At 47.2% G+C, this 15,154-nt stretch overlaps 1 protein-coding gene across 1 annotated transcript in view; it reads left to right on the plus strand.

The window, feature by feature from the left end:
- MYO5B (myosin VB) overlaps positions 1 to 15,154 on the plus strand; it is a 382,234-nt gene that overhangs the window by 228,452 nt on the left and 138,628 nt on the right. The window contains exons 8-10 of the mRNA XM_032603558.1: positions 2,732 to 2,839; positions 6,681 to 6,790; positions 11,573 to 11,838. Of these exons, the coding sequence (XP_032459449.1) occupies positions 2,732 to 2,839; positions 6,681 to 6,790; positions 11,573 to 11,838 (484 nt within the window). The remainder of the gene's footprint in view (positions 1 to 2,731; positions 2,840 to 6,680; positions 6,791 to 11,572; positions 11,839 to 15,154) is intronic.

Raw genomic sequence — 15,154 nt, forward strand, 5'->3', positions numbered from 1 at the left:
TGACTGCATCCTGTTAGGATGTCTGTCTTATTAAGAGGGTCTGGGAGTGACGTTAACAGAGGTGATTGTAGCCTTAAAGCAGATGGAAAGGAGATGATTATTCTGATTGGATTCAAATCATTCAGTAGGGAATGCTGTGGTTGGCTGGGGTGGCCCCTGCAGTGATGAACCCGAGCAGGAGGAAGTTACTCTGCTGGGCCTGTGAGTTTGGGAACTCAGAGCAGGGAAGGGTGGGGAGGTCTGTTTCACTCAGAACATCAGGCATTGGGGCCCTGGCCTTTGACAATGAAAGGTCTTTGATGCTGAAAATGCCTCCTTCCCTCCTATATGAAAGCTGTGTTCTTTTTGGAGTCTCAGGTGACTCTAGTGTATCAACTGATACTTTTGATTATGATGTAGGTTAAATTTATGGCTAAGTCATGGGATGTCATAGATAACCATCTCCTTAATTGGGTGATCAAGGAATGGGCTCACAGGCCTGGCCAAACCCTGGGTGAGCCTGGGAAACCCCTTAAAGCCCTATGGTGCTCAGTTTGCCTGTCTGAAAAATGGGAGTAAATATACACTTGGCCCTTCATATCTGCAGGTTCTGCATCTGTGGATTCAACCAACTGAAGTTCGATCCATGGTTGTGGAGGGCTGACTGTACTATACCATTTTATATAAGAGACTTGAGCAGCTGTGAATGTTGGTATCTGTTGGGGGGGGTGTCCTAGGCCCTACTCCCTGTGCGTACAGAGGGACGGCTGTATTCAGTCGTCTTCATGTGGACACAGTAAAAAATCATCAAATGAGGTGTTTTGAAAGGTGAGTGTAAAGGGAAAAAAAGAATTGATGCTTTTATTAAACGCTTGAAGCTGTCACATTACTCTGTACCAGAGCTTCCAGGGTGATTAGATATGGAAGATCCAAATATGCCATCTTCCGCAGAGACCTGATGTGACTTTCTTCATCGGAATTCGCTTCTGCTGTGGCTGTGAGTGAGCTCAGGGCCAAAGTCCTTCGTCTCCCAGTTCAGCTGCCTGCAGTCATCAGAGTGGGTTGAAGTCACTCCTCCAGGAAGCCTTCCCTCATAAAACATGACCAGTATTCTGCCGTTCATTCCCATGTGCAGTGTTGCCTGTTGGTTGTGTGTGAGACTGGGGTTTGGGGCTGAGTTCTGCCACTTCCTAGCTGGGCCTGGTATCGTGGACTTGAGCGGTGGGAGGAATTGGCGGAACAGTGCAGTGTGGCTTGGAGCATAGGATCAAGGTGAGAAGTGGGAGAGACCAGGAAGGAGACGTCTGCAGGGCCATTGACGGCACGAACAGGGGTAGAGCTGAGGAATGACAGGAAGGAAGCCGGTGTATCTGGGACATAGAGGTGGGGATGGAAGGACTAGGTATGAGTCTGGAGTAGTCGGAGGAGGCCACTTCACGAAAGGTCCGGGAAGCCCTTCTAGGGTGTTTGACTTTTGCCTTGAGGGCAGTGGAACAGGAGTGTGTCTCCAAAGGGCTTTAAGTAGGGAGTGGTGTGATCAGAGTTACCAGAAGTTTAAAGGAGGATTTAGAAAGGACAGGAGCAGAAGCAGGGAGAAAGGCTTAGAGTCTTTTGCAACAGTCCCCAGACAACAGATGCTGGACAGGTCAGACCCTGGATAGTGGCAGTCAGGATGGAGGAAGGAAAGAGACTCAAGAAATTCTTCGGAGATCAAATCGTGAGGACAAAGTTTTGAAGGAGGGCTGGGAGTTGCAATGAAGCTGCACCTAAGCATGTGTAGCTGAAAGTAAAGAGAGAGACCCAAACTGGAGGACAAGAGACCCATCATAATCACACCCGTATGTGCCCAGGTCAAGAGAAAATCATTTAACTGGTGTTTCCAGGGGAGGAGGGAGAACAGCTAGTGTCCAGTTTTGGCATCTTATCAAAATCAAACATTTTACACTTAGAAATGCCAAGCATTGGACAGAATTGTACCACACAAAGGCATTGTAGTTTGTGGAAAGTTGAAGTGATTTTCAAGGGTGATTTTGATGAGGTACAATTGTTACCTCAAATGCTGGCTCTCAAGCCTTGTAGTTCAGGTACTCCCCAGGGCTCGTTGCACTTTTGCCCTCTGCTGAGGGTGGCTCTGAATTCTATGATGGAACCTGGGCCCCTCCTCGCTAGTCATCCCCAGGCTGTTAGCAGAGGCCTGACTGAAGAGGAAGTAAGCCAGGGGATGAGAGTCTCAGCCTATGTTTGTACACGTGCTTAAATAGCTCAAGGTGCCCCAACGTTTAAAACAAACAAATCGTGTTACTCTGGGCACATCGCTGCCCCTCATGTGTCAAACGAGGTTGTCAGACTAAGATTATTGATGGTCACGGAAGTCTGGTTCTAGGGTGGGTGTACATTTTACTGTGTCTATCAGAGCCTTTTATAAAACAAGTCTGTGGTGAATGCTACTGTAACTTGAACTTGCCATGATTTTATGTTCCCTTGTTTTTCACATATCGGTTTTAACACAAATGCAACAACAGGTTCTGTCACTGTGTTGTACTTTTCTGTCTTTTGTTACTCAGTTTTCTCTCCCACTTGCCTTTGTCAGTAAAGATGATATTTGAAAGAGTTCCACATCCAGCTGGGAATAAACTCTGGCCCGGGTCAGCTTGCTCAGGGAGTGGACGTCCTCGGGGGGCATGGTCTGTGGTGAACCTGGGGATGAAGCGTCCCTCCCATGCCTGATGCCTCACCTCCTTTCCCACCGCAGCCTGTGCTGAGGACTTCTTCTATACATCACAGGGAGGAGACACGTCCATCGAGGGTGTAGATGATGCTGAGGACTTTGAGAAGACTCGACAAGCCTTCACACTCCTTGGTAAGGAACTTGGGGATGGGGAGAAAGGCCCAGAGGGTTGACCGCGTGGAGAAAAAGCATGGCAGTGTCCCGCTCTGCTTGCCAACCTTCATGAGCTGGTGGGGAAGCCCTCGTGCTCTTGGTGAATATCTTTATACTCTTATTCCATCCCAACCCTTGGGCTCCAGAGCTTATGGCATGGAACTTTGGTGCCCTTTCTTAACAATAGGATTTGAGAGTTGATCTCTGAGGCATTGCCAAGTACTCCTTTTCACTCCCTCAGGGCATTGACACCAATGGATGAAAGCCGAGAAGAGCCGTGTCTTTTTGTGTTGAGGGTTTGAGGCAGTGTGTTCTAGCAGAAGGAACATGCCTTAGGGACCGAAACCACCCATGTTTCACAGTCAGGGTCTCCAAGTGGGAAACAGACTGCAGAGGTCTAGTAGCTCTGCCATACGTGCAGTGCTATTTCTGTTGTTGCTGTTTCCATGTAGAACTTAGCAGTGGAATCTATAAATCAAGATCCCTCTGTCCTTCTGGGTCATATAAGACAATAGAGCTGGAGAAAACTGCCCCTTTCCCCGGCCAGTTTTGGGGGAAAAGAGCCCCCAAGTGGTAAAGTGGAAGGCAGTCTGCGCTTAACTGGCAAATTGAAGTGGTAAATTCCTGGGACCTGCAGCCAGAAAATGGGAAGCTTGGGAAGTTAGCCTGAAATCCACAAAGTGGCTCAGGGGGACCTGGTGCTTTTCCCAGCCCTTCCCTGACAGACATTTGGCTTCTGAGTCATGTGACCAACCCAGAGCAGCATTTCTTAGGTTCTTTGGGAATCAGGGAGGTTTCATCCAACGTCCAAATAAAGCATGGCCAAACAGGACGTGCCCGGATCTCCATATGGGGAGAAAGTCAGGACTGCATGTGCTGAGATCTGAGTGCTGTTCACTTCTCTGGATAACTGGTGGATAGATGTGGTTTGCCTTTTTTTGTACCCATGAGACAGAAACCGCACTGGTTATTCCAAAAGAGAAAAATTACTATAATTGTTAACAAGAGCAGTAGTAGATAATTAACTATAAATAAGAGGATTTTAGGGGTCTAGAAATGGTGGGTGTAAAAGAGCTGTCTCGAGGGTGAGGAGGAACAGCCAGTACAGGAGCTGCTGACTAGGAGAGCCCCCCATGCCAGGCTGAGGTCGCGAACACTCCTAGGAGGATGCGGCAGCCTCAAGGTCAGGAAGCCCTCTGGTGGTAAAGGAACCTGCCAGAGGGTGCGGGCCATCCCTGGTCCGTGTAAGCAGCCTGTAGTGCCCTGGGGTGTGGTGGAGCCAGAACTTCTCAGACGCAGCTGCTAATGTGGGAGCGTGGCCTGAAGACACAGCTAGAGCTCACCGGGCGGGTGGCTGGGCTCCCAAGATGAATACTGATGGCTGTGGAGGACCAGAGCCAGGAATGGAAATGGCTTCTTGCTGCTCTCGCCTTGTGAAGTCCTTGCAGTGCCCTCTCTTGACCAAGTGTGAGGTGCCACCCGCAGGCCAAGGGGAAATGTTTACAGGGTCTAGCACCTGGTGTGACACAGCAGGGCAAAGAAGGGCAGATTTGAAGCTGAGAGATGATAAACTGGGTACGGGTGTCCCTGAGTTCCCCAGCACCACCGAGCTGTTCTGTTCTCCAGTGCTGGGGTGTAGGTATAGAAGAGACTCGATGTTGAGGAGGATAGCGGTTGGCTAAGAAAGGAGAAGGCCCCTGTAGTGCCGGTGTGAGCAGTGGGCATAAGTTGATCCGAGGAGATGGTTGTTCCCTCCAAGGCCCTAAGGAGACTAGGTACTTTAATTCTCAAAGCAAATGGAATTTTAAAAATTAATTATTTAATAAGCCATTCTTCCCTACTCTTTAATAAACATGTCCATTTTTTTAATTCCAGAGGTTGGCAAAGTTTTTCTTAAAGGACATGATAGTAAATATTTTGGGCCCTCTTGGCCATACGATTTCTGTAGCAGCTACTTAACTTTGCCACTGTAGTGCAAAAGTAACCATAGACAAAATGTAAAAGGAAAGACGTGACTGTTCTAATAAAACTTTATTTACAAAAGCAGGCTGTGGGCTGCGAGCCTTTCAGATTTAGTGTTTGATTTTTGTTTTGTTTTGTCTTGTTTTGTTGCTTCCTGTAAAGAGGTACTGCTTATTCGGAGAATCCTGTATTAAAAAGGGACTTTCTGGTCAGTATAGCATAGGAATCTTAACTATTGTTAGGATTCAGTAGTCAGTCATCCAGTATCTACTACTTAAATTCCTACTATGACAGGGTGGTTAGGTCTTTGGAAATTGACAAAGCATTGGTTCCTAAGAATAAGAGAAGGGGAGAGGAAAGTGATCTATCCCTCTCATCCTGTGATGGGCCCAGCACCCACTTCCTGACTAGTTCTGTGGGACATATTTGAGAGCACTCTACAGTGCTTTACTCCCTATACAGGTGCATAACCGTCCAGCCTGCTGTATTGTCCTGGGTTTCAGCCTCTGGCTTTAACTGGTCTTTCTTTTGCCACTCGTACTCAGTTACACTCAGGACATGTGCCTAAATTGTTCACCCTCTGGCTGTTCTTTGGATTATTAGTTTAAGTAAAACCAGATGTTTGAACAATGCATGCATTTCTGTAGACGTTTGCAAGGACTTCCGTCTGCGTAACAAGTATCAATACAGTCTTTCTGTCACTCATGTTTCCGAGCACCTACTGTGTGCCAGGCACTGGGGATATAATGATGAAGCAAGAACAGGGATTCGTTGTAATTTTTTTTAAGTTTGTATATTTTGAAGATGTTGTGTAATAAAAATTAAAAAGTAAATCCCTGACCCTATGAAGTTTACACAGTAGTGGTCATCTAACACTGTGAAAGTGTAGAGTTAATTTGTCTAGTTCATGCTTGGGTTGTCCACTTAGTTGATTATCTGAGTAAAGTTTTTAATCCTAACATGACACATCTTTACTCCCATTTATATAGGTGTTACTGACTTTTTTTTTTTTAAGCCTGAGTAAAATATTGCCTTAAAAATAAGTAACTGCATCTGGGGAAGAGTTTGGAGAACAACTATATTATCTCTTAAACTGAATGGCAGGTCAACTGGTGTGCATTATATTAGTCTGTAACCTTTTTTAAGTCTGAAGTATTTGGTAATTCAAAAAGAAATGGTAATGCCTTAAAGCTAAATATAAATTTTAAGAGAGTATCCATGTCTCTGATAACTTACATGCATAAATAATAAAATCGACAGTAGATATCTGCCGTCAGTGGCTCCAGAGTAGGTGTGTGTGTCTGTAACTGACGGAGCATATAGTGTGGTAGGCAACAGCCCCCAGGGGAACAGCCAGGGGCCAGCTGGCCGTCCAGCCCCATAACAGCACCCCCAGGAGAAATTTCTCCTCTTTCTCCGTTGGCACTTCAGATGTGTGTCACAGATGTTTGCAGGATATTATGTTGGGAGAAAAATGACTGCAGATAAATGACCATTCTTATTAAACTCATAAAAACATCCATAAAATGTTGGTTGAAATGAAGTCCAAAATAAGTCTGCTTGATTTGCTGCCTCTCCTCTGCTCTTGGAGAAGTGAAAATGGTAGTGTGACCCATCTGGTTTGATCGGGACAGTCACCGTGAAGATATTTCTCTTTTAGTCCAAGGAGCCCCTTTGCCCTCTGAGCTGTTACTGTGGGTGGTAATTACTTGGTGAGGAGCCTGGATCATTTTAGGAGTCACTGGCCCAGAAAGGAAAGTGAAACATTTTTCCTTAAGTCCTTAAAAAGAGGGGAAAACATCCTTTGTATCCTACCGTGGATATTGAGTGTCATTCATTCATCTTTTTTTCCCCCCAGGAGTGAGAGAGTCCCATCAGATAAACATTTTTAAGATAATTGCTTCCATCCTACACCTCGGAAATGTGGAGATTCAAGCCGAGCGCGATGGTGAATCCTGTAGTATATCAGTAAGTTGCCCACCAGCACCAGAGATAACATGTACACAATTTACTCTGTTCATAGAGCTTTATACAACTGAAATACCTTTACACTTAGAGGACATTCATAGGTTATTTATTCTTAAGAGGAATGGTTTCTGTTCCCTTCCTGATAATTATTTAAAACAACAAATTCTTTTCAAATCAGCTGCCATCAAGTTTCTGTCACTGAGGGCAGGGAATTTAGTGGTTACTCAATAAATTATTTCTGATGGTTTGATTTCCCAAGTACCCGAGGTCCATGGAATTCTACAGTGTTATCAGCTCATGAGTACTTCCGGTCTGCTTGCAGGGATATGAGGGAGTGTTGGACAGTGTCTCCAAGGAGCTTACAATCTAATTGGGTGGACAGGACAGATAACCACAGTTGCCAAGATTTTGACAGTACAAAGGAGAGAATACTGAGACATCTGTATGACAGTATTGCAAACTATGAAGTGCTCCATAAATGTTCTTAATGACTGTTACTTTCTTGGTGCCCAGTGTAGTACCTTATATGTGGTAGATAAAAAATGTCTAAGTGGGTGGGTGGGGGAACACTGCCGGTTACACGTAGCATAGACAGCATGTTGTGTGCTCTCTGGTATGTGATGATGTGGGGCTGGGCTAAAAAACTGATATTCTGACCTTGAGTAAGGAATCTGCAATTGTTTCTTTCTTTTAGGCCTCTTTTGTGTCCATTTATGGCCAAGTCCTGGGAGGTACAAAGTATGATTCTTGCTACCAAGGTCTTAGAATTTAAATAACTGGGGAAATACAGAAGACAGTACTACAGAATAGGAATGTGGGCATGTGTCCAGGCCACGCACCAGCTGATCCTTTTTCAACTGTGCAGACATTTTTTAACCCAGTTAAACCTGGCCCTGCCTTGAGGGAGAGGAAGTCCTGAATGGTAGCTGGCATTTGGCCGAGCTCATCACCCCCATACACCTACCAGAGAAATAGCCTTGGATTTGGAGCCCCTGGCCCCATCAGGCCTGCCGCCATCCTCCACACGGAGTCTGCAGCCTCATGAGAGGATCCCCCTCTGGGCCCAGTGTGAAAGCAGGGAATGCTGGAGCTGGGCAGCGCTCGGTGCCCCGGGACATCAGCGTGTGTGTGTGCGCCTGTCTGCGTGTATGTGCCTGTGTGTGTGTGTGTGTGGCGGGGCAGTGTGGTTGGCCGTGGTGATGCTGGGAGACGGATTGAGGTGGGCAGAGGAGAACGTGGTGCCTTGGTGGGGTGGCGGATGGGCCTCTAGTGCAGGCCAGACACTCTTTAGGGCCAGTGAAGCATTGTCCCTCTTGAGAAAGGCACAGAGGGTCTGTGCCTCCCCTCCCAGCACGTCCCCATAAATGTCCCCTGGTTCCTTAGGGCAACCGTACTCTGCCTAGTGTCGGGGACAGATGAGATTAGGAACACTGGCATTGAAGAATTCCTGATTTAGGCTGGCCAAATGCAGGGAAGCTGACAGATTTCCCTTGGCCTCCACCCTCCCCTCCCCCAGTCTCCTCCTTCTCAAGGTCACATCCTGGTCACATCCCCCATCGTGGGTTCTTACGGCGTTCATGCCTCTCCTCCATATCTCTCAGCATGGTTGTAATTTTACATTTATTATGTGATGATTTGCTGTGTGTCTCTCTCCCTCATGAGACTCCAAAGTCTATGAGAACGGGGACTGTTTGCTCGCTGTTGTATCACCAGCACCCAGCACCCAGCACAGTGCCCAGGACTTGGTAGATGCCCAGTAAGCAGATGGATGGATGATGGAGGCTCCCTAGGCTCAGGGGTGATGCAAGTGAGCAAATAGATGAACACTGGGCGGTGTTGATGGTGAGGCCCGAGGACCAGGGCCAGCGAGTTCCTGGGTGCCTGTGGCTGTGGGTTGAGTGAGGCCAGGGCCTCTTTGGAGAGCTAGGACTTGGGCTTATCAGGGAAGTGTCTCTCTGATCTTAGAGCTGATCTTCCGCACCAGCCTCTGCAGGGACCTTCAGGTGAGAAGGAGAGTGAACGTTTACTGGTGGTATTTGATCGATGCCCGTTTCCCCCACCAAACTCCAGGACAGTGTCTCCTGTGCTCACTCTTCTAGCCCTGGCACACACTGGCACCCACTGAGTGTGTGTGTAAAGACTTCTGTGTGAAGGAGGGCTATCAGGGCACACTTGGGGAAAGGAGGGGGGGAACAGAGGACACAAATGGTGCTGGAGGGAGGGGAGGATGCCTGACAGGTGGAGGCTTGGACACCAGGCCCTTACTCTCAGAGACGACAGGAAGTCAGAGGTTTCTGAGCACAGGTACGTGGTCTAGGCTGGTCTCATCTTGTTCTCCAGTTAAAGGCTGTGTCGAGAGCTAATTGAGAGTGAGAAATTGGAGTCGGGGCTGCCAAGGTTCAAATCCTGGTTCTGCCACTTACTGATAGTCTCTTACCTGTTTCCTTATCTGCGGGTGGGGGTGGTATTACCCACCTTGGCACAGGGCTCGAGGGCTTGAGTTCTCGACTGTTATCGTCATTGTTGGCAGAGCCAGAGTGGACCTTCTGAGCATCCGTCTCCCTTCACAGGGTTGGAAAGACTAAGGCCCAGAGCGAGGAAACTCTCTCTCTAAGGCCACTATGACAGTTAATGGCAAAGCCCAGCCAGCGTTCTTGCTCCACGCCACCGCCGGCCCTGCGCCTTCCTCTGGACGGACTGTCTTCCACTAGCCTGATGTTCCCCATCCGTGCCCAGCACGCTGCCGGGCACGCAGTGTGTGCTCGCTCGAGAAATGCTTTGCTAAGTGGTTGCTAGTGCACGGATTTTGGTTTATGCCCTGGGTGCGTAGGGTGGACCTCCTACTGTGGAGGGGTGTCTGTCCAGATGCAGTGTGCCTTCTGCTTGGTAGTTGTTACTTTTAATTAAAGCGTGAATATATGTCCCGTAACTGCCAGAGTTACCTTGGAGATGCAGTGGCATGCGATTACTTGGACACCAGAGGCAACTTGTTTCTTGAACTTGGCAATATGGGCCCACAAAACTCATCAGCTGCCTGTGATGCTGGCTGTCTTTAATGGATTTAGCATCATTTGATTAAGCTTAAGTGTAATTGCATAACGTTAAATCAGTTTCAGTTGGTACCTTTAATCAACAGTCAGGAGTGGGGGAATAGATGGGCAGGCCACTCCCTGCTGCAGCCGATGGGAACCTGCCCCGTGGTGATGATTGAAAAGTTCCAGAACTTGTGGAACTCTGTGTGTGTGTGTGTGTTTACAGAGTACGTTAACAAGCCGGTTCCACCACAGTCGACCTACTGTCACTCTCCCGCCCCCCCCCCCCAACTTTTGTTGAGTAAAGCCAGTTAATGGCCTTTGTAACTATTACTCCAACTCCACAAACCATACTCTGGAAAAACTGGCCTTAATGACTTTTGGAGGTTCTTTCCTACTCTGACATTTTATTATCTTGTAATTGTGTGTATTTGGGTAGATGGATTTTAAGTATCTGTAGGAGGGAGAAAAAATGGGCTGGGGAAATGGCACAGTTATCTGTGTTAATTTTCATTGAACAAGCCTGCATTTACGCGGTGGCAGCGTCATCAGAAAATGATTCCCACAAGCAATTCAGGGCCATTAGGAGGTGGCACATGACATTCTGAAGGATTCCCTTTCAGCCTCGGAGTTATTAAGCTCTCCAGCAGGCTCATGGCTGGGTTATCAACTTCCCCTGGGGGATTTAGATGAGGGAATGAATAATGGGCGAGAAGAACCTCTAGAAGAAAAGCAGGTTTTCTGTGGGGTGTTGTGAATGGGCAGCAAGGGGGACCCAGGACACCTACACACTTGGGAAATAAAACTCTGTGGGTGACTTGGTTATCAGGGACTCAAGGGCAAGGTGATGTGATTGGTACTTTGGGTAATTGAGGGTCAAGATGAAATGCAGCTGACTACCTGGGTGCGTTCTTATACTTCTCTGGGGCTCAGTTTCTTACCTGTAGGCGAAGGGACTTATGCTGGGGGCATCCCTAGTTTTTCCCAGCTCTAAACATGAATATCAGTTACAGCGTTCCAAGTGATCTTCCCAAGTCAAAATTTGTTCCTTATTTTTTGCCATTTGTCCTAGCTCTCCACCTAGATTCGCTTTCTTTCCAAGTGGCAAGTGCTTAAAGTATATAAATAAGTTCCGTTATGTGTTTAGTATGACCAGGGCTAAGATGAAAGCAAATCTGCTTGGAAGCTTAGGACGGTGTGATGTCAGTGTGCTGTCATCGTCCAAGGGGGTCAGCTCAGGGCTTGTCTCCGAGCGCACTGCTCTAGACCGCGTGCGAGCCCAAGGTAACACTCAAAAGCGAGGACCTTTCCGGGGCTGTGGACTGAGCACTGCATGTGGAACTCTGCAGCTGGAAGCTACGTTCACTGTGATTTTGCCGCTGGCTCCTTATTCTTAACAGATTATCTGTTCCTAAGTTATCAGTTCTCATCCTGCACCCTTCACTCCGGAGCCCTCTCCTCCAGTTACCCTTCAGGCCCTGGCAGGGGAGGAGGGGACAGGGAAAGTGGAGAGTTGTTTTTTAAAGCCCTGCTGATGATGTGTTCATGAGCAGGTATTACCAGTTTGAGCAACACTCTTTGGGCCCCTATTGTCACCTAGTGGTGTGAGAGTGCATGAGATGGCTGGGGCAGTGGCTAGGGATGAAATGGGGTTCTGGGGGGCCTAGAGTTGGGTTCCTTCCCTCCCTAGAGCATGGTGGTGGGCTGTCCTCCACGCCTCTCCTGAACCCTTCTCCCATGTCTCTTCCAGCCCAAGGATGAACACCTGAGCAACTTCTGCCAGCTGCTGGGGGTGGAGCACAGTCAGATGGAGCATTGGCTGTGCCATCGCAAGCTGGTCACCACCTCGGAGACCTACGTCAAGACCATGTCCCTGCAGCAGGTGGTCAACGCGCGCAACGCCCTGGCCAAGCACATCTACGCCCAGCTGTTTGGCTGGATAGTGGGGCATGTCAACAAGGCCCTCCACACCTCCCTCAAGCAGCACTCCTTCATCGGGGTCCTGGACATCTACGGGTAGGACGGTGCCCCCTGCTGCTGGTCACTGGTGTCTTCCTGCTGGCATTTTAGAGCCAGCGGGGACCTTGGAGACCTTCCTGGTGGTTCTCAACCAGGGGAGTGTGAAATATGGGGGAAGGGGGCATTTTTGGCTGGGTCTCTGCCGGCACTTGGTGGCCCAAGGCCAGAGATGCTAGGTGTCCTACAATACAGAGGACAGTCCCGAGGAAGAATGGACCCTATCAAACACCAGTAGCTCCCCCACTGAGAAACGCCACAGACACCCCTTTGTCCTTGTGGGAAACTGAGGCCCAGAGATGGCAGTGTCTTGTTCAACATCAGACTGGAGGTTTCTGTGAACTTAAATTCAGGTTTTCTACTTCAGTTATGTTTTATTTAAAACTATCATCCGACCTCATTCACGATGTTACCAATCAAGGGGATTGTTTTAATACTGTGACTGCGCCCAGTGCTGCGATACAGATTGACACTGTGTGTGGTTGTTCCTGAAGTTTCTCTGCATTTTAGAATTCTAGCCTAGTGGAAAAGACGGTTACTCATGACAGTGTAACTTACAGGGAGAGGCAACCTGGCATGTAGAGAGTGTACTTCACTAGGCGCTAGGAGACTGGCTTTCTGACTCATTGCTGTCCCCAGCTAGCTGAATGACCTCTACAGATCACAGCCCTTCTATTCTTTAGTTTCTATAGCTTGAAAGGAAGTTTTGAGCCACAAGTCTCTCTTAGGTGCATTCCAGGTCCTTCTAGAATTGCTTGAAATTATATGCACTGGGCTGAAACCTTACCTGCACTTCTTTTATGATCAATGTCCTGCCCTCCTTAAGCTAATAATAGATGAAATCCTCCTGGATCTTTATATCATAGAGGTCATGGTTTCTGTCTTAAAATAGAACTTTGGACCCTTAGAAGTGCAGAGTTGTAACAGCCACAATACTCTGGTAGAAACGACTGCTCAGTGGGCTGACAAGCTGGTGCTCGCCTTATGTTGAGGCTGTAGTAAAGGAAAACCTCCTCTAGAAGCGGCCGCTTTCCCGTGCAAAGATAGGCTGTCCCAGCTCCATCTCTGACGCGCTTGTTCATCACTGGGCTTTGAATCAAATCATGTCACATGCTGTGGCAGTAAACTTGATTTCTGGCATCACAGAGGCTTCCAGAACATGCTGAAGAGTTAAGTCACATGCACGAGCTACATAATACAAGAGACAACAGAAGAAATTGTAACAGGGTCGGTTTGAGGGTTTGGACACTTGGTGCTGTACGAGTTTCAAGGCAGAAGAGTGCACGCTTGTTGGCACAGTCAGGAAAAGCTTCACGTGGAAGGTGAGGCTTGAAATCGATCTTTCAAGGAGAGAGTAGAACACAGGCGGCAGGGGGAGACCCTTTGGGAGAGGAGCACAGTCCAGATGGTAGGAAAAAAGCCACCTCCTAGGTGATGTGGAGCACAGTGGAGGATGACCTGGGGGGAGGCAGGAGAATGCATCCTCCCCGGGATCTCCAGGGTTCTAGCCAAGTGACTGTGGACATGCCACTTCTCTTCTGCTCCATTGAGTGCCTGCTTTTTGACTCAGCCCTTCCAGTTGCTCTGGGGAGAGCAACATAGAACAGTCTGTGCACCCTGGAAACATACTACCGAGCTGTCAGTAATTAATTCTGTGTCATTCATTCCTCTGCCATGAGTATTTTCAGGTAATTGGGTTTCAAAGAAACTGACCTTTAGTGTCACATTCTGATGTAAGAGCTAGAGAAAGTCAGGATGCAGCATCTGACCTGGTTTCCTTAATCTACTTGGGCAAGAATCTATTTTTACTGAGTTTTCGGTGTGGGAAGATTAATGTGGAGACTCACTGTTCTTGTTGTTTTTTAACATCTTTATTGGAGTATAATTGCTTTACAACATTGTGTTAGTTTCTGCTGTATAACAAAGTGAATCAGCTCTATGCATACCTGTATCCCCATATCTCCTCCCTCTTGCACCTCCCTCCCAACCTCCCTGTCTCACCCCTCTAGGTGGACACAAAGCACCGAGCTGATCTCCCTGTGCTATGCGGCTGCTTCCCACTAGCTATCTGTTTTACATTGGGTAGTGTATATATGTCCATGCCACTCTCTCACTTCGTCCCAGCTTCCCCTTCCCCCTCCCCGTGTCCTTAAGTCCATTCTCTATGTCTGTGTCTTTATTACTATCCTGCCCCTAGGTTCATCAGAACCATTTGTTTTTTTCGATTCCATATATATGTGTTAGCATATGGTATTTGTTTTTCTCTTTCTGACTTACTTCACTCTGTATGACAGACTCTGGGTCGATCCACCTCACTACAAATAACTCAATTTTGTTTCTTTTTATGGCTGAGTAATATTCCATTGTATATATGTGCCACATCTTTATCCGTTTGTCTGTCAATGGACACTTAGGTTGCTTCCATCTCCTGGCTATTGTAAATAGAGCTGCAGTGAACATTGTGGTATGTGTTTCTTTTTGAATCACAGTTTTCTCAGGGTATATGCCCCATAGTGGGATTGCTGGGTCATATGGTAATTCTATTTTTAGTTTTTTAAGGAACCTCCATACTGTTCTCCATAGCGCCTGTATCAATTCACATTCCCACCAACAGTGCAAGAGTGTTCCCTTGTCTCCACACCCTCTCCAGCATTTATTGTCTTTAGATTCTTTGATGATGGCCATTCTGACTGGTGTGAGGTGATACCTCATTGTGGTTTTGATTTGCATTTCTCTAATGATTAGTGATGTTGAGCATCCTTTCATGTGTTTGTTGGCAATCTGTATATCTTCTTTGGAGAAATATCTGTTTAGGTCTCCTGCCCATTTTTGGATTAGGTTGGTTGTTTTTTTGATATTGAGCTGCATGAGCTGCTTGTAAATTTTGGAGATTAATCCTCTGTCAGTTGCTTCATTTGCAAATATTTTCTCCCATTCTGAGGGTTGTCTTTTCATCTTGTTTATGGCTGTGCAAAAGCTTTTAAGTTTCATTAGGTCCCATTTGTTTATTTTTGTTATTTCCATTTCTCTAGGAGGTGGGTCAAAAAGGATCTTGCTGTGATTTATGTCACAGAGTGTTCTGCCTATGTTTTCCTCTAACAGTTTTATAGTGTCTGGCCTTATATTTAGGTCTTTAATCCATTTTGAGTTTATTTCTGTATATAGTGTTAGGGAGTGTTCTAATTTCATTCTTTTACATGTAGCTGTCCAGTTTTCTCAGCACCACTTTTTGAAGAGGCTGTCTTTTCTCCATTATATATTCTTGTCTCCTTTATCAAAAATAAGGTGACCATATGTGCATGGGTTTATCTCTGGG

This window comes from Phocoena sinus, chromosome 14, assembly GCF_008692025.1.
Source record: "Phocoena sinus isolate mPhoSin1 chromosome 14, mPhoSin1.pri, whole genome shotgun sequence".
In the NCBI taxonomy this organism is placed as follows: Eukaryota; Metazoa; Chordata; class Mammalia; order Artiodactyla; family Phocoenidae; genus Phocoena; species Phocoena sinus.